Source organism: Limulus polyphemus, unplaced genomic scaffold, assembly GCF_000517525.1.
Source record: "Limulus polyphemus unplaced genomic scaffold, Limulus_polyphemus-2.1.2 Scaffold3633, whole genome shotgun sequence".
Classification (NCBI taxonomy): domain Eukaryota; kingdom Metazoa; phylum Arthropoda; class Merostomata; order Xiphosura; family Limulidae; genus Limulus; species Limulus polyphemus.
This window is the reverse complement of record NW_013669243.1, coordinates 68,602-91,734: the sequence shown is the minus strand read 5'-3', so window position 1 is coordinate 91,734 and position 23,133 is coordinate 68,602. Positions and strand designations below refer to the sequence as shown.

Genomic DNA, 23,133 nt, shown 5'->3' with positions numbered 1-23,133 from the left:
TATTCTAATAACTAAATAAATCAATAAATCTTCTGTTTAATTTACTTATTGACCAGGTATCTAATTACCATTAAATTATACAAATTGCAGTCAGAAGCAACCATATGAAAGATATCAACCACCATGTTTCATGTTTAATTATGTAAAAAAAAAAAAAAGGAAGCTGAACCCAGATTATGAAACATGTTTTAGCATCACATGTTAATTATATAAAATTGGTCAGGAACCAAAAAGCTATACTGTATATTAATTTACTATCAAACCCAAGTGTACAAAACAAAGTAATCAGGGCTTAATGTATGAGAAAGATTGTTCTTGCAGGTAAAGATCCAGCCTATGAAGCCAAAGCATTAAATATGGAAGCTACATGTATAGCTCTTTTCAAAGTATGTAATTAAGTATAGAGAGGCATGTCTGTGTCATTTTAGTAAGCTGTTATTAGCATGATGTTTTATTTCATACTTATGATTTTGGATGTTTTTTCAGGAAAGTTTTTCCAACTGGAGAAAAAGTTACCTATACAGGAAAAGAATGCTTATGTTCAAAATGCATCCAGATACCTATTGTATTGTCCAAGACAGAAGAACAGACATCACTAGTCACTGAACAAAGTAAATACTTATATTTGATTTTTTTTATAGAGTATTTTTGTGTGGTTTCTTTTGATAGCTTACATAATTAAGGAATGTATGGAACATGAGAGAATTTTCAATATTATCTGACTATATACTTTTCTGACGCCTGAAAACTTAACAGAAATCAAAGAGACATTTCAAGCATTCTAATAACAGAAAATTAAAGAGATATGTGTTCCTACTTCTAACACCCAACTTTAATATAAAATAATAAACATAACATGTTGATGTAGTTCTTTCACTGTATCAAAAGACCACTCTTCAGCATAAATATCTCTAACGTTATAAACATTCCTATTTACTGAAGTTGTCTAGATGAGGTTTTAGACAACCTTACAAAGTTATGAACTTAGTAAAAGGTAACTAAATGTACTTTTAGTATCTTTAATAGCTACTAGAAATATATTTGAAGAATACATTTTTCAGTATCTTCTTTGGGCTGAGTATGGCCCAGCAGTTAGCAGGTCCATTGTTTGTGTTCCATTACTATCAAAAAACAATATTGTGTACTGCACTCTGGAGTAGTGGGTGCATTATAAGGGTGACAGTAAATCCCACTATTCAACTGTGGGTGTTGTTAACCAGCTGCTTTCACTTGGAGTTTATCAGTTCAAAATTAAGTTGGCTAGTGCAGGTAGCCCTTGAGTAGGTTTGCACAAATATCCAAAAACCAAAGAAACAATGATATTTTCTTCAAATATACTCCTAATAGCTAGTAAAGATACTAAGAGTTGTATATTTGGTTATCTTTTAATAACTTCATTACTTTGTTGTAGTATTACTTAAATTCTTCTCTAAAAACTTCAATAAACAGAAATACTTGTATTATTATAGATTTCCATACTGAGGAACTGTTTAAATTTTGAAGTTGGAAGTAAGAAAATATCTATTTCATTTTCTCATATTTATATATATACAGATAATATCTTGTTCATTTAAGAAACTTCAAGTAATTTTTTTGTTGGGGTAGGATTATGAAGGTTGTTCCTCCCTCTGTGTTTGATAACCTTCAAATTTGATAACTTCAGAAGTGAAAACACTAAACAGGTCGTCTGAAAGTAAGATCAGCCTTGTGTATTCACTTCTCATCTTAGATTTGTGATAATATAAACTTTGTCATAAATAAAGCTATGATATAGAATTTTCTGACTTTGCTTGTGTTTGAAATTTTAAATAATTTGGAATAATTAATAAAAAAATATGCGACCAAAACATTTTATTTGTTCAAAACAGCCAAGTTAGAATATGGGGATCAACCATATGAAAATGGGTTTACTTAGTTTGGAACAGGGTGGTGTAGCTTAGATGTTATTCATTTCAAATAAATTGAACACTGACACTTAAAGTATTACTGATTATCTTGAACAGGTTAAAAGTTGTAAGTGATTAGAAAATGCTCAAATACTAGCTAAGTAAGTTATAGGGTACTAATAATATTAAAACCTTCCAGTCATGTTAAGCTGAAAGAACACATTGATTATAACTCTTTTAGCAGCATAATGAAACTAAGTGGATCTAACTTCAAAAGCCTTTTACAGACTGCATGACATTCAATCACAGCTTTTGAAATTTTTAAGTTCTGGTCAGTCATACAAAATAACTGGATATTGATGTAAGTAATACAATCATTGTTTACATCTACCCTTATCAAATAAAATCTTCTAATATATTATATTATGGGATGCAAAAAGAAGAATAAGAACACATAAGAATCATACAAGTTTTTGTTATTTCATTTGCTTATAAATACTAAATTCTCTGAAATTTTGTGAATGGAATTTTAAACATAATTTTAGTTGCTCTTCAGATTGTATTAGCCATCATGTTCACAAACTTCTCATAAGCTTATAATTCAATGTACATGAATTTACTAGAGTTTTTTTTTAGCTTTTGCCTGGAAGTATTATCTAAGTTTGTTATGAATAAAATATTATGATGAAAGATTCCTGTGAAGCAGGACAAAATAGGAAACATCTGAATTATATTGTAAACACGAGTAGTGATTGATGTTATTTCTCACCCAAGGTTTTCATTGTTGATAGTCTGTTTTGAAACTGGGTGTGGTGTTTATCTGAAGTGCTTTCTGTTATATATATATATAGTTTAACTAAAGCTAGAAAATTCTGTGGGTATATGTGCACTTGTTGGGTGTGGCTTTCATTCTCATGTAGTTAAACATGAAGGAATTCTTGTTGCTCTTAAAAATTTAATTCACTTTGAAAGCAAAGAATTTCCACCTAATGTGAACAAATTCAAATAGTTTAGCATAGATTCTTGCATATATCACAATATTATCAAACCTTGTGAATGGTGAATTAATTTTACCTGTATTTTCTAATGTGTAAAGGAGGTAGCAGAAGGATTGTGAAAGCTGTTAAGTTCTGGTTGACAGATCTTACATGGTTGGATCATGTTTTAACTTTTTTTTAATAATCCTCATTCAGCTGCAAATATTATATGAAGACATTTTTTTACTCATAGACTAGCGTCACAATGATTATTAATGAATGATGTGTAATGATTTATTTTGGGCAGTGTAATGAGCTTCATTCAGACTATTTTAAGTTGTTAGCTCATTTTTAACCTTCACGTTCAAACAACCACTGTTTCATTCAGTTTTTACACCATCTAAAATGACTTGTGTGGGTATGATAAGAACATCTTTAGTTTATTAATGATACCATAATAATAATTTTGCCTTCCTTGATATCTTTATAATTTTTTTATTAATGATACCATAATAATAATTTTGCCTTCTGTGATAACTTTATAATTTTTGTAGTTATATTAAGAATAGTGGGTCAGATAATTATGAAAAAAATGTCACCTCCCTACATTTATTTGACCATCATAAGGCACTTTATAAGTTTACAATTCAGATATTCAGCTTGTTAGTTTTACTCTTTTGAAATTATAATTGTTATTTCTGCTAATATAAAAGAAGTCTGTCTCAAAACGTCAGCTTCTAATTAATTAATTTATACCTTAAATTCACAAAATCCCTAAACTCTGTTTTTTTTAATTTGTCTAGGTTATATTTACACACCTTGGTGACCATTCTTGATGAGTGAAATAAAATATGTCTGTAACTGTTGAATTTCAAAAAATCAGTAAAAACATACATGTAAGGATCACACCATTGGCATAACCTTGTTTTCAAATGTGGAAAGGACATTTTCTTTAGCTTAGGTATATATAAGTGTAATTGTTGAAAAAAAAAAAGTCCTTCAAAAAAGTGTGGGGATGTGTCCCCAAGAAAATTATGACTATGGACCACATTTCTTCATGTAAAATCATTTTTATCCTCTATCAACAAATAGTTAAAATAATTTAATGTTTAGTAGGGTAATAAACTAAATTATGTAAGTACTTTTAAAGTCTACAAAAATTAAAGATCTTCTAACTAAATTTACCATGTGACAATAGTAAAGACCAAACCAACAATTATTTTAACAAAAAAATTACAATGCACTACTGTTACACAATTACACAGACAAAAGAACTTTACTCTTTAAAACATATTTAAGACAAATGGAATATTTAAATAAAACATAAAATCTGTATAACATATATATCTTGATTACATTGTTAGAGTTAATGGAATATTTAAATAAGACATAAAGACTGTATAATATATATATATCTTGATTACATTGTTAGAGTTAATGGAATATTTAAATAAGACATAAAAACTGTATAATATATATATCTTGATTACATTGTTAGAGTTAATCTTAACATTTAATTAAATTATCAATCTTAAACATTTCATGACATTTTGGTAAACTGATTTTGGAGAGTCCATGTTAATTCCAAGAGGGGTCTTAGTGTGCTATTTGCTACACTTTCAACTATTCAAGTCCATTTACAGTAACAAAAAATAGTCTTATTTCTTCAAGTGGGTGTTTTTTTATAGGTATTTGATAAATATTTTGTGTTGCTTCTTTTTGTTGCTTTATTATCAAATTAGATACAATATTGACGATAACTACAATTGTTATATTGTAATGATAGGAGCTACTGCAGATACCAAAGTTTTCAGAATGTATTGCATCATTTAGCAAGGAGATATCTTTTAAACATACATTTCTACTGTCGAGTAGTGATCACTGGTAAAGTAAATTATGTGCTCATTGTGCAGTATACAGAAATGAAAATAGTTATATATAAACATAAACATATATAAATATGAGATGCATACACAGAAATACCAAACAACAAGTAATGGCAAGAAGATGGTGAATTTATTAATGGTACAAAAATTATCACAGAAAGTGCAAAAGAAATGCAAATAAGTAGTACAGTGCACTAGTTCTTTTCTTCACATAGAGAATTACGTTTTGTTTTCATGCTACCATTCAGTTTATCAATGTACAATTGTGGAATATTGTCACACACTTTACCAACAGGATATCACTCTACTGCATTTGGTGTGTCTTTGGGATCATTGTCTTGCCGGAAGATGAATCCCCACCAAATGAGTAATTTTTCTGAGAAATTGCATGATGGATCAGAACCTGTCTGTAATTGTCAGCCATTAATATTGTATGTATCATTGAAATCACTGGCTGAGATACAGCCTCAAACTTATACTGATCCCTCACTTTGCTTCACTGTAGATGTTATACATTAATTATTATATCATTCTTCTCTCAGTACTTGAACAAACTGTCGTTGATTATTGCCAAACAATATGAACTTGTATTCACCTGTAAACAGCACAAATATCCAACTTTGCTCATTCCACTGTTTGTGGTTTAATGTCAATTTCAACTATTTGGTTTGCATACCTCTTATCAACAATTGTTTTCAACCAGTTACACATCCATATAGACTACTTGAAACTAATATTAATCTTATTATTCTCAAGGTAACATTCACACATGTATTTAAAGCAAGGTTATTGGCAAAATCTGACCATCATTTATCTCATGAAGAACATACCCCAAGATACTTAACATCACTTATGGAGAGTTTTTGTTTTCTACCATGACTACTTCTGTTATTAACAGTATCAGTTTCAAATCCACTCTTCAATTTCTCATGCAGCTCCTACCAAAATGCGGAGCTTGTTTTAACTTTTTATGTGGTGTATCCTGCCAAAACTTTGATTTCTACATGTAAAATTTCAGCCAAAATTATATTCACACTTCTACTGCTACTGACTATTGTATGACTGCATGTATTTTTATAAGCATTATACTGATGTGGCACTTTCTGATTCAGAGTAGAAACGATCAACACTCTGGTGCATTTCATATTCACATGGTGTTCCTATAGTTTTATACTTTTTTGCATAGTTTCCATAATTATTTCCAATAATATATATATATATATAAACAAATTGTAAAATAAAAGTTATTTTTGCAGAAATAGAAATTCTTGCCAACATATATAAGCAATTGATTTAATATTTAACATAATTTAGCAATATATAGTTATAAAACTAAAACTGCTTGTTTTCTATCAAATAAAAAAAGGCTTTATGCAAAATAGAAATTCCTGCTTGCATGAACAAGTAGATATTTTGCATGTTTAGAATAACTTTTTCAATACTTAATAAAAAAAAAGAGAACTTTTCATATCACCCTTAAACAAATGTTTTGCTTGCTATATTCAAAATAATCACATGGAATTGTAATTTTTATCAGTCAGTTCCTGTTAACATCATGTGTTTAAATGTCATATTTCATTGAAAGACAAACTGTACCTTTAAACATGTTCAACAAGTCAAATATTGTCATTGCGTATACTACAGTATTAGTATATGATGCTTCATGTATGACATTTATGTTATATAAAAAATATATACAATTCTTATTTAAATTCTATAGACTGAAGTGAATGTAACTGTGAACAATGAAAACAGCTCTATTAGAATTAAAAACACAAAATAGTTTTGAGTCAACTACTGTTGATCATACAAGACAATATTGTATTTAAAATTCATTAATTTCTTTCTCTTTTAAAATTATGGTAGTCACTGATACCATGACACAAATCTTTGTTTGCAGCTTTACAAATCAGTTGTGGCAACTGACAAATTAAATTTGACTTTTGAAATAATTCACGAAATATGGACTGAGTATGATCAACCATATGTGGCTACACAACTGTAGTGCATTAGAGAACATAAATAATTTCTTGTAATTAAAGAATAGTTAGCCACCTATCATACCTTTCTTTGGTGATTACCCGCTAGACTCAAAATGTTACAGGGTAGTATTATAGAGTTGGTTGTGAAAATTACTGGTATATATCTGAATTCTATGAACAGAGGACAGTTGAAATTTGAAGAAACTTTTAGAGTGTAAACCAAATTTTGTTTGATAATAGATATGTTGTTCAGCATAAAACAGAAATTATTTCAACCCTATGACTTCATGCAATTACTGACTATTCCATGCTGTTTGTATTTACTGTGCATTAAATATCCTTGAACATTTTTGTTTCTTGAGCTTAAGTTTCTTTTCTTTTTTTTGGACACCAGGATGTGCAGCATGTAAGGAGGAATTAACTGAGGGACAAGCTTTGATTGCTTTGGACAAACAGTGGCACATCTGGTGTTTCAAGTGTGCCTCATGTGGTGATGTCCTTCATGGAGAATATATGGGAAGGTCAGGTTTGAATGTGAAATCCTTAAGGTTTTTGTATGATACTTCTGTAGCTCTGTTCAGTTTGGAAGATTAAAGAAAAATAGCTTTAGACATATAAAGTATGTTGTGTTGAAAGATTACATGAAATTTTTCCATGTTCAGACAGAAATTATCTCTTTCAGTAAGACTTAAAATAAAATTATTGTCTGAATGCAAATGGTTTTGGCTTTTTTTTTTATCAAGAAGAGTGAAGCCAGGAGTTTTTTATATTCTTAAGCACATGATTGGATGTCATATAAATAAAATTATAGATCAAATATAAATGAGTAAATCAGAAAATTGCCTGACCTTGAGCAGAAAGGTAATATTATATCTTTGTGCTCATTAAACTTGATCAAGCTGACTAAAGAGTTTTTATAAAGTGAAGCCTTAATGATTGGGCTGAACCATGAGTTATGGTTTGTTAAACAACATCACTTAGCCCTTTTCTTGTTTGAGTTACGTCAACTATAGTTTATTGCATAGTTTAAAGCACATATTTCATTTTGTGCTATTGAGTTCAATTACTATTTTACTGTTACATCAATAAACCTACTGTTCGTGTTCCAGTTACAACATTTACTAACAAGGCATCCATTTGAAATTACAAAAGCAATTATTCCATAAATGTATGATTCTTCTAAAAGTTGAATGCATTTCAAGTTTATAATAACCTATTATTATGAATGTCTTACATAATTATCTGATACTATGTTTTAACAGAATGATAATGGCAGTTTAATTTCATGTAACCTTTATGGTCATGTGACCACCTTTTCGTTAACAAGCTCTAAGCAAGTAAGAATTTAGATACTCATGCATGTGCTAGTTGATGTGACTGATGTTTTATGTTTGTGTATTAGATGGCTGATCTAGAGATGTAGGTATATATATATATAGGTACACTGATGCCAGTCTGAATAATATTTTTTATATAATATATTTTCCAAACAATATGTTTGGTGATTAGCAGATTTTATATAGTTTTTTTATATTAGATAGTTTCAAACTGTACTTTGTTACTTTTTCTATTTCAATTTTGAATGACTTGTGGAACTCGTATTTTTTTTTTTATAATTGAAGATAAAATGTATAGTTGATTATATTGTAATGGTCAGGGTGGGGAATTGGCACTTGAATTATGTAAGTTCAGTTACTAGAGTACAAGCATCAGAAGGCTAGTATGAGCCAGGAATTCTAGGTTCAACTCTCAGTCATGGCAGGTTTCTTTACATCCTGATTTATTGGTGCTTCTTTAGTGTTTATTCCACCCCTGATGGAGATCTGAGCTCACATGTGATAAATTAAACCAACTGTATAAAATCCTCGTTCACAAGTTGGTGTGGTGTATTGTGCATGTGATTGTGTTAATGTCTGGATGGAGGTGTAGTGTTGTATGTTGATGGTCTAGAGATGTCATGTTGTGTGTTTACACTTGAGGATCTTGTATTGCATGTCATGTTATAACCTGAGGTGCTTAACACACAGATCAGAATGGGGCATGTGCCCTCCACACACTTTGTCTAGTTAGTGCACAAATGCTATTATTAACAAGTACATTAGATTGACTTAGATTTTGTTTGCTTCCACACATTCCAACATAGTTAGACACCCTGTTATAACTAGGTGTTAAATCTTTTTGAGTATGTATGTGTGTCATTATGTAATGGTTAAGATAGGAAGTTATATGTTTGCTACTTCATTTCTGTAGGGTAAGTAATGATATTATTATGATCTGGGAGTCCTGGGTTCAAGCCCTAGTCAGGACATATTTTGTAGCATCTTTATATGTTATAATGTGTTTTTTTTTTCAATAGAGATGGACTCCCATACTGTGAAAGAGACTACCAGAAATTGTTTGGTGTCACATGTGCTCACTGTGATAGATACATAGTAGGAAAAGTATTACAGGTACATGCTTATTTTTTGGTTTGTACACATATTTTAGTAATTTGTAAACAAGTAAACTTTTCTTTCTTTTAATACTGAATGTAATCACTGAGCAGAATGGTAAGGCTGGTAGTGTGAATGTGAAACTTGGAAGAAAAAAATCAATATCATTTTAAAATTGTGTGATTACATATTCCATAGTTCAAATATTTTAAGTTTCAGTGATCTATGAAAGTGAATCATAATCTGTTAAAATTCTTGTTCATAACAGTTTACCATAAGTCAGTGTTTGGAGCGATTGAACTTTTCTATAGGTTGACAGCAATTAATTACTTCAGTCCCTGGGACCGACCTTGTAACCATTTTGAGCTTATTATAGTTTTCATGCTATAACTTTTAAATTAGTGAGCATATGTTCATGAAATATGGCAGATTATTAGTAAGTAAACATTGCAAGGCTTTTGTATGCAAAATATCAGATTTTTTAAATTAATTTTTAAGATTTTTAAATACTTTTTTTCTCATGCCTTTTTCCTTTTGCATGTTGACTGTCCAATATGCAAAGTAATTTTGATTTTAAGATTAAAAATACTTTTATGCATCAGAAAAATTTCGAATTTCACATGTGAAACTTTATAACCTCCAGATAATTATCAAACTTTTTATCTGTTCTTTTCGCCATTGAATCTCTGTTCGGGTTCAGTAGATATGACTGATCTTGTAACCACCATAAAAATTTGGAAATGAATATAAATTATGCTTTTTTTGTTCTAGAATGACTATAGATTATAACACAAAAACCCAATTATTGAGTCTAAATAGCTTAAATCTTATAACATTATATATTTATATGTATTTATTATTTTTATTATATTGACCTTTCAGCCATGCCTGGCTAACATTACAGAAGTTACAATGACGTGGCACACGTGCACTCATGTTGTCGTATCCAAGAATATAAAACTGACCTTTACAAAGTCACCTGTCTTGGCTGTGTTTTAGTGGACTAGTATTTTGTAAAATACAGTCACATTTCAGTTATAATTCATTATATATGTATACACTTTTTTACTATTTACAAATAAGTTCTTAAACTAGTTTTTCTTAAAACATAGAACAGTAAAGTATAGCAAACAATCATATCTTCTAGTTATGGACTTTCTACTCTTTTGCTGCTTGCAGTAGGTTGCTAAGCCTTTTAAAATTTGCACATGGAGGATGTGAAACAAAATAATTTTTTAAAAGTTTTATATATACATTTTGAAATAACCAAAAATAATAAATTACTATATCAATACCATAGAATTCATACTTAGTAACTAAGCTGTGTTTGGGTCTAAAAAATATGAAATTTAGAGCTCACTAAAACTTCACCTTACCTTTTCGTATATAAGCTTTAAAATAACGATTTTGGTGCCTGAATAATTCTATTACACTGAGAAAGCCATTAGGGGACATTCTGAGCTTTTGATTGGTTATTGATGTGTTGTAGACAGAAGTAAGTGTACGTAAGCATGTCTGTCCAAAAATTGAAAGAGGTTGGCAAGGCCACTGTGTTTGATTCAGTAAATGTAGCAATATCTCAGCAAATAGAAAAGATAGAAGGTTTTTATTTGGTATTCTAGCTTGTCAATATCAGTAATTTGGGTTTTGTATTTGACATCAGAAACATCTAATTTGAACCAGTGCTGCATTCAACATCCCACATGAAACACAAAAAAAATCAATATTTAGATGTGTTTTTTTTTTATATATATACTTTTAAAATAAGAAATTAAATAATGTATAATACTAAAATTTGATTTATAATCTACAATTTGGTATCAAACTTTTTGACATAAGTTCATAAAATAGTAGTTCAATAAAATTTTGAATGCAAGTCAAGAAACACGATGACATGGCCTTTGACCCGTGTGGATAGGGTTAATTGCTTTGATTTACATCCCAATTACATTTGAAAGCAACCAAAAGGGTTGCCCTGCATTTAATGCATTACTCTGTAAAGCATCCAATAAGATGTAAAGGAGCTTTTTAAAATTCATATACATATTACAAACTGTGATTGGTAAACCTGACTGTTTATTAAAATGTATACATTTGTTTGTTGCATTAGTGCTTTGGAAGCTGATATTTGTAACTGTATAAATCTTTAGACCTTCTTCTTACCTCTCAATTTGCTAGGATTATTATCACAATAATATTTGATTAACAAGAATGTGTACAGTTTGACCAGGTTGTAATAGAAAAGTCCCCCGGAATCTCGGGACACTGGGACAAACTATCAAAAAACGGGACTGTCCCAGCAAAACCGTGAGGTCTGGTCACCCTACCTGTTATACAGCCCTGTGCTAAAACAAACACTTTATTACAATCTACCAATGAAAATAATGTAAAAAAACAAGTAAAGGTTATTACAATATTTTAATTGTTCATATATATGTAAAGTATGACTTTGGAATTACCTGTATGTTTAATATGTGTGTGTGTAGCATTGAGTGAGCTGAGTAGCTCATTTTCATGTATCTACACAATATGTAATGCTTGGCAGGACTTTCTATCAGAGGTTATCAGGCAGAATAGCTCAATAACTTTAAGGTGTTAACTTAGTTGATACAATATTCAAAGAATTAACACAATTTACTGTTATATTTCTGTAATTTGTTATTTAAAAATTTATGACAAATGCACAATTCATTAGTTATATTTATTAGTCATATTTGTATTTAATAAATTATATAAATTAATAAATAATATTGTTAATGCTCCCTGAAAAATCAATTATCATACTTGTGTTATATAACTGTTTGCAACAAGTAGTTTCTCTGTGATTTTGAATAATAAAGTTTTTTATTATAATTTCCATGAATTCAGGCTGGAGATAGTCATCACTTTCATCCAACATGTGCTCGCTGCACCAAATGTGGAGATCCTTTTGGAGATGGAGAAGAAATGTACATGCAAGGTCTGAACTATTTAACATGGAGATTGACCAAACAGTCTCAGTTTTACAAACGTTTATTTGTTTTACTGGCCAAACTTAACTGTCTTAGCAGGTCGTCACAAGTAAAGTATCTCTATATCTTTAATAGCAAAATGTAGAAGGAATACTTTTTATAATTTTTAGTCTTAAGTCAGATTAAAATGGTTTGTTACTTCTACAAACTATGTATAAGATAAAGATGTTTTTAAAAATAATAAAAGTATCTCATGGATTAAAAAGGTGACATCTACTTTTTGGTTATATAATCAAGACTAGTCTTAAACCCACATTATGTAATTGAGACTAGTCTTAAACCCACATTATGTAATTGAGACTAGTCTTAAACCCATGTTTCTGTTTATTTGAATGAAGGTAACCTTTTGTAAATCCAATTAAGAGGTTGGATACGAGGCTGAGAAAGATATAGTTCAGCTTAGGCATCATACAAAATGTTGTGAAGTCTTGTGCATTTTTTGGGGTCACTGACCATTATATATATATATAAGCACCAAGAGCTGGCAGGAGAATGGAGGTGGGGATTAGTGAACAATTTTTAATTGTTGATCCACTTCAGTAAACTTGTTCCTGTGGCCTTAATAGAAATATTAATATGTATATATAGTATTTTATTTCAATCTGTTTATGACTGTGTAGTGTAGAATGCTTAATCTTCTATTGCTGATAAAATTGTTTGGTAGAAACTAAGTGAAACCACTTATCATTTGGACTTAATTTTTATTGATTAATAAGCTTAGTTGTTGAAGATTCAATTTAATGTTAGGAGGAGCAATTTGGCATCCTCGTTGTGGACCAGCTCCAAATGGTCAAGAAGAGGAAAGACCAGAAGAAGCTGTATCTAATGGACATGGACAGATAATGCAGGTTGTTATAACTGAGACATTATATTAATTTCTACCCTACAATATCATTATCAGAAGATTGCTTAGTTGTATATGGATATGCTGAAAGATTGAAGCTTTCATTTGCACAGTGTTATTTTAGTTGATTTTAACATATTAATTCTTTTGGTGTATTTGGTTAGAATAAGGCCAAGTCTCATCCACTTAATGATAAAAAAATTTTATTTTGTCAGTAATGTTTTCTTCAGGCTATGATCACTTTGACACAAGTTTTACGCCCCTAAGTTCAAATACAATGTTCAAGAAAATTTCTTGTTGTTAATATACCTAACTCACAAATAAATGTTTGATATGGAATTCCATGATTAATTGATTAAGTTACTAAATAGACATGATAACCCTCACTACTAACACTGGTCTGAAACACTCACTGAATTCTCAACATAATATTAAAGGACAGCAAGGGACCTTTTGGGCTGTTCTATCCACTAAATTACACTAAACCCTTAAAAATCAACCTTAAAACCAGATCTTATCCTTATTCTTCACTGAATTTTCACACACTGATTACTCATATTTATAATGTACTGTTTTACTCCAAATTTCATAAATTTTCTAGCTTATTACATTATTATGAACTTTCTGAGTCTTCCAGGACTGTTTTTATGAACTTTTTTAGATCTAGCAGCACCATCATGATTAGCAGCTCCCTCTAGCAAGCTAAATTATACCATTGAAAATTTTCTTGCTAATGCAATCATCCTGTATGCATGTCTTTTCAAAACAAAACATGCAAGTTTTGTCCGTCAGACTTAGTTTTGTATATAATCTTCATTCTGATCATGCATGATTTTACTGTTTTCATTATTCCATGCAAGTCATAAATGGTGTAATGTGTATCATTTAGTGATGTTTATTTTTAAGTGTACTACAAGTTGTATAAATAATGTCAAGTCCAGTTCACGAATGATAAAAAGATTATTTTATTTCTTCTGTAATGTTTGCTACTACTGGCTACAATCATTTTTAACACAAGTTGTAGGCTTTTCCTGTAGCTTTAAATGCTCTTCTAACAAATTTCTTGAGCTGAAAATACAGTCTTACACAATCTTAAATGGCACACAGAAGCTATTACTTTTAAGGTGTGTTCATGTGGAGTGATGATAACGATGATACAGTTATTTCCTGATTTAATTAAATAGTACGAAAAATGGTAGGGATTTCACTGTTATAGACTGAGTGTGGCAGTGTGTAGTTTTCTCTTTCTGCTGTACCCCCACCCCAGTGGCTCAGCTGCCAGTCTAAAGGCTTATAATACTAAAAATTGGGTTTCAATACCCCTAATGGGCATAGCACAGATAGCTAATTGTGTAGTTTTGTGGTTAAGTACAAACAAACAAATTTTCCATAGAAGAAATGGATAGGGTCATAATTTAAGCTAAGGATTGTTGAACTGTACAGCTTTCTTCCAAAGTAGTGAAATAGATTTTAGATGTGCTAGCTGAGAGTTCTGTGTTTAAGTCCTCATTTGAAAATATTTTATTATGAAGTTTTGAAATTCACTGATTTTACAATAGTAGATTTTTAGTACTAATGGTACATCTATCACAAAAATATTATGAACCATTTAGTGTTTTTTTGAAAACAAAGTCATTATAAAAACTAATTTATTATGTGCTATCAGCTTTTCTCATCATTTGACTGTATCATTTGAGTGTGTGTAAGTTTGCCTTACATCCATGACCGTGAGTATGATAACCCAATATTTATTTACACGAACATTTTATCAAAATTGTGCATATGATCAGCTTGTGCTTTTCATACCTACTACTACATTGATCTCGCGTACTGAGACTGTGAATGTAATCCCCTCCCATTTTTCTCAAGTGTGAGATTCTAAGTGATAATGCTGTTCATAGTAGGATTCATTATTCCCATGTATATATATAATTATGTTGAGTTACAAAATCATCTTTACTTAATTATGGAAGTTTTTGTTTTCTGTGGCACCTTCAGAGTTGAGTCTTATGGGTTTTTTTAGCTTATTATATATTCATATCCTTCAATCCATTATATATATACCTTTCTTCAGCCATATTCTCTGGTTCACTGCACTTGTTTCTAACTACAAAGTATGAGGGACCTCTTTGTAAAACTTTGTAATGTTCATCAGCTCCCATCTATTTCTGAGAAACATTTTAAGAGCTGTCAAGTGTCTATCTCTACATATGTTATGGCAAATGGTTGGGATGAAACAAATCCTTAATAGTTTCATTTTGAAGATCGACTTATCTACATTTTTTATAATTACTGTATTATGTAAATTAAACAAAAGTGAAAATGATAATCAAACAAGTTAACATTAGACCTTTGACTTAACTGCCAAATTACTGGTTTTAACTTAAACTTCATTAGGTACAAACACTTCAATGTTGGGTTGAATTATGAATCTCTCGTGAAGAGAATTTTGCCTCCAGTAAAGTTGTATAGTGACTTGAGTTTTTGTGTTTTTAATTCATACTAACTTTTTATTCATTAAAATAATATTCCATGTAATTTGATATTTATGGAGATCAGATATGTAAGTTTGATTTGCAGAGAAACTTTATGATTCTTATTTCATGGTGAAACTATTTTGAACAACTGTAACACTATTAATTTTTATTGCTCAAACTTTCCATATTTTAGACAGTTTTATTAATTTCTTTTCAAATTTTGACATATTGCTGATGGGAAACTTTTGTAATGTGAAACATCATAAAACTAAGTTTAAAGTTATCAACTGTACAGTCTTATAAATGCATGATTGCCTGAGACAACAACATAAACTTTGTGTGATTTTTTTTTGTTCATTTGTAGAAGTCTAATGTTTACAGTTTTCTCATCAGAATAAAAATGGAACATTATTTCACTTTTAATGTATTTACATATTGCATGTTTTTTCAGTGATGTCTGACATACATTTTCACCTTGCATGACCTCATGATTTTGCATGATTTTCTTTGAATTGCTCCATGCATGCGACACCAGAAGCCACCCTGTTATTCAACTACTAGTGGTTGTGATTGCTGCCTTTCAAGACAGATCAGTATTGTAAGCTGCAACCAACATTTACAGGTTATCTGAAGTTGAAAACGACAGAGTTGGAAATATATATAAAATGTAAGAACAAGACAGTATCTTTATATTGTGCCATTGTAAAATTGTTGCCCTCTTCTTCCTAAAGGGATTATAGCTAAAACTTTTTGTGGATGTAATTAGATGTACTCCTCTTTTCTGAAATGAGATAATTGAACTATTATAAATTTAGTTATTTTTAGTCCAGAATATGCTTTTACAGCATCCTTTTCTAAAATCGTTTTTGTATTTTTCATTCACGTTTGATGGAACAAGGACTACAACATTACATACACATACTTATGGGTGCCTGAGTTAAATTTTCATGGTAGCAGAAATAATATTTCCTTAAGTAATTGAAATTTTTATTTTACCCTTTATATTAAAAATCTCACTGGCAACTACTTTTGATATATGCTTTCAAGAATATTTGGTTTTTCTTTAAATAATCTATATGATTATTCACATAAAAATACATTCTTAAAAGCTTTGTCGTCTTTTACAAAATTGAACACAAACTCAGAAAAAACAAAAGATTAAATAACAACAAAAAAGGATCATAGAAAAATAAATTATATCTCTATCTGTCTGTCTTTCTTGGGCTGAGTGTGTCTTGTTAGTTAGTGCCTTGGATTATGGATCTGTGGGTCCATCATTTACATCTTGTGAATGCCGAAAAACAATCATGCTCCACTGTGGTTATATTATAAATGTGATGCTCAAATATCATTTGTTGGTCAAACAAGAATAATCCAAAAGTTGCTAGTGGGTGCTGTTTAATAGCTGCCTTCCCTCTACTCTATCAGTTCCAAATTTGGGATGACTAGTGCAGATAGCTGAAACAAATCAAACAATCTGTCTGTCATAAATCCTTTGATTATTTGCTGATTTTTTTGTAGATCACCAAAAGATAAATTAAAAGTACCCGTGAAACCCTTCCCCCCCAAAAAAAATTGTATTCTTAATTTTAAATTATTTACTACATAAACTAAAATATTTATGTTAGAAATTAAAATGCTTTCAAAATGTCTGGATATCTTTTACAATAATGTACAAATATGTAGCAAATGACTTATTAATTTAAGCTTATATATTTTATTAATTGTATATATTATGCATATATTTCTCTTCATTCAGTTGATCAGTTGATATACAATTTCTCATGACAACTTTCAAGAAAATTTGTGAAATTCTTGTTGAGCTGTGCTAAAAGATAGAGGATTTCACCATTAGGTCTAGAATGCAACAGAGATTATGTTTTCAATGTGAAAGGATAAATTACATTATCTTACCCTAAATTGTAAGTGAAGGGTAAGTTTTTCAATAACCACTTTCAAGATGATTTGCATACTTTGTTAACACTTTGACTGCAGCTGCTGTAAACTTGTGTGGAACATTTGCGAGCTGTACACTGTATACAGCACACTTGCATTCAACTGCCAAAGGCGAACTTTACCCTATATGGCGAATCAACAGTCAATGGATTAACCCTGTATGCAAGGGTGGAGGTCAAAGTGTGAAGTGTGCATGATATGACCTTTCACAGAATTCTAGTCTACATAATTTTATATAATTAATATCAGAGTTACTACTATTCATTTGACCATGCCCCCGAAGTGGCACAGCGGTATGTCTGCAGATTTACAAAGCTAGAAACCGGGTTTGATACCTGTGATGAGAAGAGCACAGACAGCCCATTGTGTAGCCTTATGCTTAACTTTAAACAAACAAATAAACATTTTACCATACATTGCTCATTTAGCAACAGTTTGTGGTAGAGGAGAGTAAATACCCGATACACTATACAGTGGCACTGAAAAAACTATAGATGTACATTTCAGAGGTTCTAGAGGTTATGCAAGTACAATATTCAACTTGTACAATGGACAAAAGTATTTTTATTCATCACACGAACATCACTTTGTACTCCAACTTGTCTGAGTCAGACTGGCATTTCACATATATATCTTGAGTACATTTGATTTTGTGTGTACAACAGACTTGTACATTTTACTAAAAGCTTTTCACATTTCATATACATACATATAGTAAATTTTGAATTATAGTCAATATTTATTAACCTTTATGGGGCTGATCCAGTGTATTGACTCCATGCACATATGGTTAATGTACACAAAATGTTGAAAGATAGACTGTGTTCAACAGTTTAATAGATTTGATGTAACCATTAAGTTTAGATGGAACAATAGTTGATCACTTTTACTCTCCAGGTTTGAGGTTCTTTATTGCAACATGATTGTATTAACTAACTAACTAATTAAATTTAAGAAGAGGTCCTGTACTTGTTCACATACCTGCCTGAGCTTTTACTGAGAAAATTGTTAGAAATACAATGTTCCGACAAGATACCTTACTTCTGCTCACATACATAGCTATTCTCCTTGTTCAGTGCTACCCTCTATTTGCAAAATTTTTTAACATGCCACAAGTCTTTCTTTCCCATGCACCCCTCAGTTCACATGGTTTAACTGATTCTCACATGTAAATTATCATGCGACAAACCTCCACCAATAGATGCATCCCACACACGTGACTCCCTCTATGCTATCCTACGTAACCATCACTTCTCGTTTGGTAGTGCCTTTTATATAGTGCTCTCTTCCAATTTTGAATTTTCATAATTCCTCCTTCTCGCCAATTATCCTTCCTTCTATTTCCCACCTCTATTCCAGATCTGATCCAGATAGACTTCTATGTCCAGTTCATGCTCTTCATTGCTATATTGCTCGCAAGGCTTCCTTCTGTCGTAACTGTTCCCACCTATTCATTCTTTGGCAACTATCCTCTGTTTGTAATCTCTCTCTCCTTCCATCCTTACCAATTGGGTTGAGCTTTTAATTCGATTGGCTTATTTTTCCATGTATTCTTTTTCCCGTCAATTATTCTGGGTGTCTTCACATCAGATTAGACACCTTACTTTTTCCATGACATCTCACCTCCATCATTGTTTGAAGTAAATTCTTCAAGTGGGCATGTGGACCATTCTACATACTAAATTTCTCTAATTATCTGCATCCTGTTGCTGTTTCTTCATTGTCAGGTTATGGTCTTCCACCTGTTGCCATTCTTCAGACTTCAGTGCAACTATAATTGGTAAGTTTTCTTTCTTTCATTACATATATTTTTCAGGGGCCTATCCTATGTTTTGATCTGGATCCTGCTCTGTGGTGAGTGGTGTCTGTCCAGGTATACTTCAATCAATTAGATTGTACTAAACTCCACACTGTAAGGCCATATTGACTCCACATTCATAATTCCCATGGCTATTAAATGCACACTGTTCTTTACTATCACATATACTAGAGATGGGGTGCTCCACATGATTGCTTGTAGGTTATTCCTTGCGATATATTTGCTTGATAAATATGCCCGATCCAGAACATATTGATCTATGGATTTCATGGGTAAAGCAGAAGAGAATTACTGCCCATCCATGCCATTCCTTAGATTGAATAAATTGGGTTTGGTCTTCTTTTTGAAATAGGGTTTTCGTGGTCACCCATTGCAATATCTCCAGTGTGTACGTTCCTCCAGACTCTACACCACGTTTTTCTCCCCCCATTTCTTCCAGTGGAGTAAGAGGGTCTTTACCACTTTCCAGTTCCAAGCTGCTGGAATGGTGGACCATGGAGGTATACTCATGATTGAGAGCTATACAATATAAACAAGGACGACTCCATTCAAATGAGAGTAGGACAGTGGTGTTCTGCTGGCGTAGTTGATGGAAATCCTCCAAAAAAGACACTCTATCTCTGCATGGGCTTCTTAGGGGTGATGTTGTAGCTTTGGAGTGAGCCATCATAATGAGTGGGATCTCTTGTCCTACTCCTGCATGGAAGTCAGTTCCCGGCAGTTGAGTTTTGGATTTACAGCTGAACCAATCACCATAAGTCCTCACACGTGTTCAGGGATGCCTGGCATCTCACTTACTTTGCCTTGGGTGCAATACTTTGGTGTTGTGGGTCATGGTGGATGCACTTGTTGGTTGCTCCACTTCTTCCTTTTGCACTTATCCTAGATGTCTTTATGACAAGAATGTTACTGCATTTGAGATGGTTCAGTCTGTTTGGTCTGAGTGGGATATCTATGTAGTTAGGTGTATGTGGGTGAATCTATTTGTGGAGGTTTGTTTCATGATAATTTACATGCAAGAATCAATTAAACCATGTGAACTGAGGGGTATGTGAGAGTGAAAGGATTGTGGCATGCAAAAATATTTTGCAAATAGAGGGCAGCACTGAACAATAAACAAGTAAGCACCTGTCAGAAATGTTTTTTCAGTGTAGGAAAATTATAACTTCTATGTTGTAGCAGCAGTTTTATGGTTCACTGATGAATGGTGTTTAGATTGCCAGGGCCAGTCCTCGAAGTTTAGAGAGAGAGCCAATCATCACAGACCCTAGCCGAGTTTACACGTACAGCTACCTGACTGCAGAACCAACACAGGGATATCTGCGCCGACCAATTCAACCTTATCCGCCCAAATCCCCTCAGTTTCACAGGCCTCCAGGTATTTTTCGTTAAATTTAATCACGCCAATGGTCTCAAATAAAACTTACAGTGACAAAAATGATATGTGATTTATGAATTTGAAATATTTATTGTTATTTTCTTATGTTTTGTGATCACAATTTGACAATTATTTGTATAAATTTTTGTGGCTAATTTATTAGCATATAACTGTTATATAAAGCAGTTTATTTTAACACTTGTTGTATGTTGTCCTTAATTTTACACTATGTTTTACTGTCATGTACTAAAACTAATCACAGAGGAAAAATACATTAAAAGCTAGATATGTAACTTTATGTTTTGCTTCTTATTAAATGTTACTAAAAATTGTTGTATTATTCATCTCATTTAATTGATTTCTTGAGTTATAAAGTATATCCATGAAAATGAAGCATTAAGCCTAAAGTATAGTTTTTATTATAAAGTTAACTAAGTTGTACTAGAAATATGGATACTCAGTGGTATCAAAAATGACAAGAATAATTGGGAATAATATATATACATGTGTGTATGTGTATTCTTCATTATTTCTGTACCTCTATACAATAGTATCTTACAATGTATCTTAATTGTGAGAAAAATAACTGAATTTATTTGTGATTAAAAGGGATCTTAAATATTGCAAACTAATGCTTATGTCTGAATGGTGTCATGCATCGGTTTATGAAATAATTGTTTCATTTCCTGTGTAGTCATTAAATAATAATGGTATAGATCATAACTTTTTTGTTAACAGCTTACAGATTTTACTTGTGTTTTGTCTGTTTGTGACATTTTTATATTGTAATATTTTAACTATAGTCACATCCTAATTCCAACAATTTTTACTTAGCTTAAGCAGGAAAAAAAAATAGTTATTATGTTATTATTTATGATCTATAGAATGGAAGATTTCCTGCTGGCAGTTATACAAACCCCTAACCAGTGAGAACATGAATTATATTAATTCAAGTTCTTTATTTTTACAAAATAAAGTTTATACTGGTTCTTCAACTCATTTTAGTAGTTTTCTCCTTCCTGTAATGACGCAGTTCATTTTTTAAGATGATTTTTTGAAGTGAGATTTTTAGTTAATATTATTAATAAAAGTTAATTGTTCACTCTGTGTCTACAGTAAAGCAAAAGAACAGTTGGGTGTTACCAGGATAAGTCATTCTGTGGCAGTAACTCTTGCAAATATCCCCAGGTGTGTCACAGTTGTTTAGATGTTACTAGTTTATGTAATTATTCATATGTTGTAATAATAAGAGAACTTTTTCAGTTGTTATATTTTAATTTTGTTTTATAGAAGGTTCAGGACGACCACGGATTGGAAGTCGAGGGCAGCATTCAAAACAAGGTATTTAAACATGCTGACAAATCTTAATTTTTGGTAATTTCTGAATATTGCTTTTGTACAACTTTCCTAATGTATGCTATAATTCTGTGCAGCCAGATAACACAAGTATGTACATGTATGTAAAACAACGAAAAGTTACAAAATTTTCACAAATGTTTGACAAACTGAATGTTTCACCATCTCTTCTTTAGATTAATTTGCTAAAAAAGCTTGTGTTTTGTGTTCATCAATGTGTATATTGCCTCCTAATTTTTCAAGGTTTACTTAAAGTGTGTTTAAATTTTTTATCAGCAAGGATGCTTGATAAAAAGTAGATTGTCCATAGAAGGTAACAACATTTGTAGATTAATTCTCCTTATTGTGTTTTAATATTACTCTTTTCTATTTATATAGCTTATAGAAAGTTTGAAAACTTTCTCACATTTTAAGCTGATGCTTTCAAAATTGTAAGGTGAATACTTCTAAAGCTGGCAAAGCATGATTCATTTTAAGGTGATGAGTGTGATGGAGTGTTGCAAGTAGGGGAGACCGGGGCTAGTTGTTACGATTTTTAGAAAAAAGTCCAATATCTAGCGAAATAACTCGATTCATACATTGAAACTGAATGAAAGTGAAAGATAAATATGTACTTTATCAAAATTATGTATTCTATATTGAATAAAATTGGTTACATAAAAGATTTTGTAAATATTTTGAACTAAAGTCAAGTGTAACAATATGCCCCGGATGCGGGGTAAGTTGATATAATAGGTGAGGCATGTTGTTATACAATAAAAAAAATCTGGAATATTTACCAAAATTAGCCTACTCTATCATGCTAAATGTTATAATAGGCCTACTGTAGTTTTCTCATAACATTTAGCATGTTAGAGTATAAACCTAATTTCAGTAATTATTCAAGATTTTCTAAATTTTAATGCGATATAATAATTGTAGGCTTAATAAATTTATTAATGATTACACCATAAAAAAACTTTTAAAATGACAATTCAAACATAATTATATTGTAATGAATTTATTATTGATTACACGATAAAATAAATCTTTAAACGTTATTTAAACATATAAGAATCATTGTTCCATGATCGAAAAACTTAAAACAAAAATGGTTATAGTTCTAGTCTGTGTCACAATCACAATTTTC

The 23,133-nt window shown here is 31.0% G+C and overlaps 1 protein-coding gene across 1 annotated transcript in view; it reads left to right on the top strand.

The window, feature by feature from the left end:
• Nucleotides 1-23,133, top strand: part of LOC106469727 (actin-binding LIM protein 3-like) — a gene marked incomplete at its 5' end in the record, with an annotated part of 67,038 nt that overhangs the window by 19,272 nt on the left and 24,633 nt on the right. The window contains 7 exons of the mRNA XM_013930238.2: nt 487-611; nt 7,126-7,252; nt 9,088-9,181; nt 12,032-12,122; nt 12,922-13,022; nt 20,486-20,648; nt 21,939-21,989. Of these exons, the coding sequence (XP_013785692.1) occupies nt 487-611; nt 7,126-7,252; nt 9,088-9,181; nt 12,032-12,122; nt 12,922-13,022; nt 20,486-20,648; nt 21,939-21,989 (752 nt within the window). The remainder of the gene's footprint in view (nt 1-486; nt 612-7,125; nt 7,253-9,087; nt 9,182-12,031; nt 12,123-12,921; nt 13,023-20,485; nt 20,649-21,938; nt 21,990-23,133) is intronic.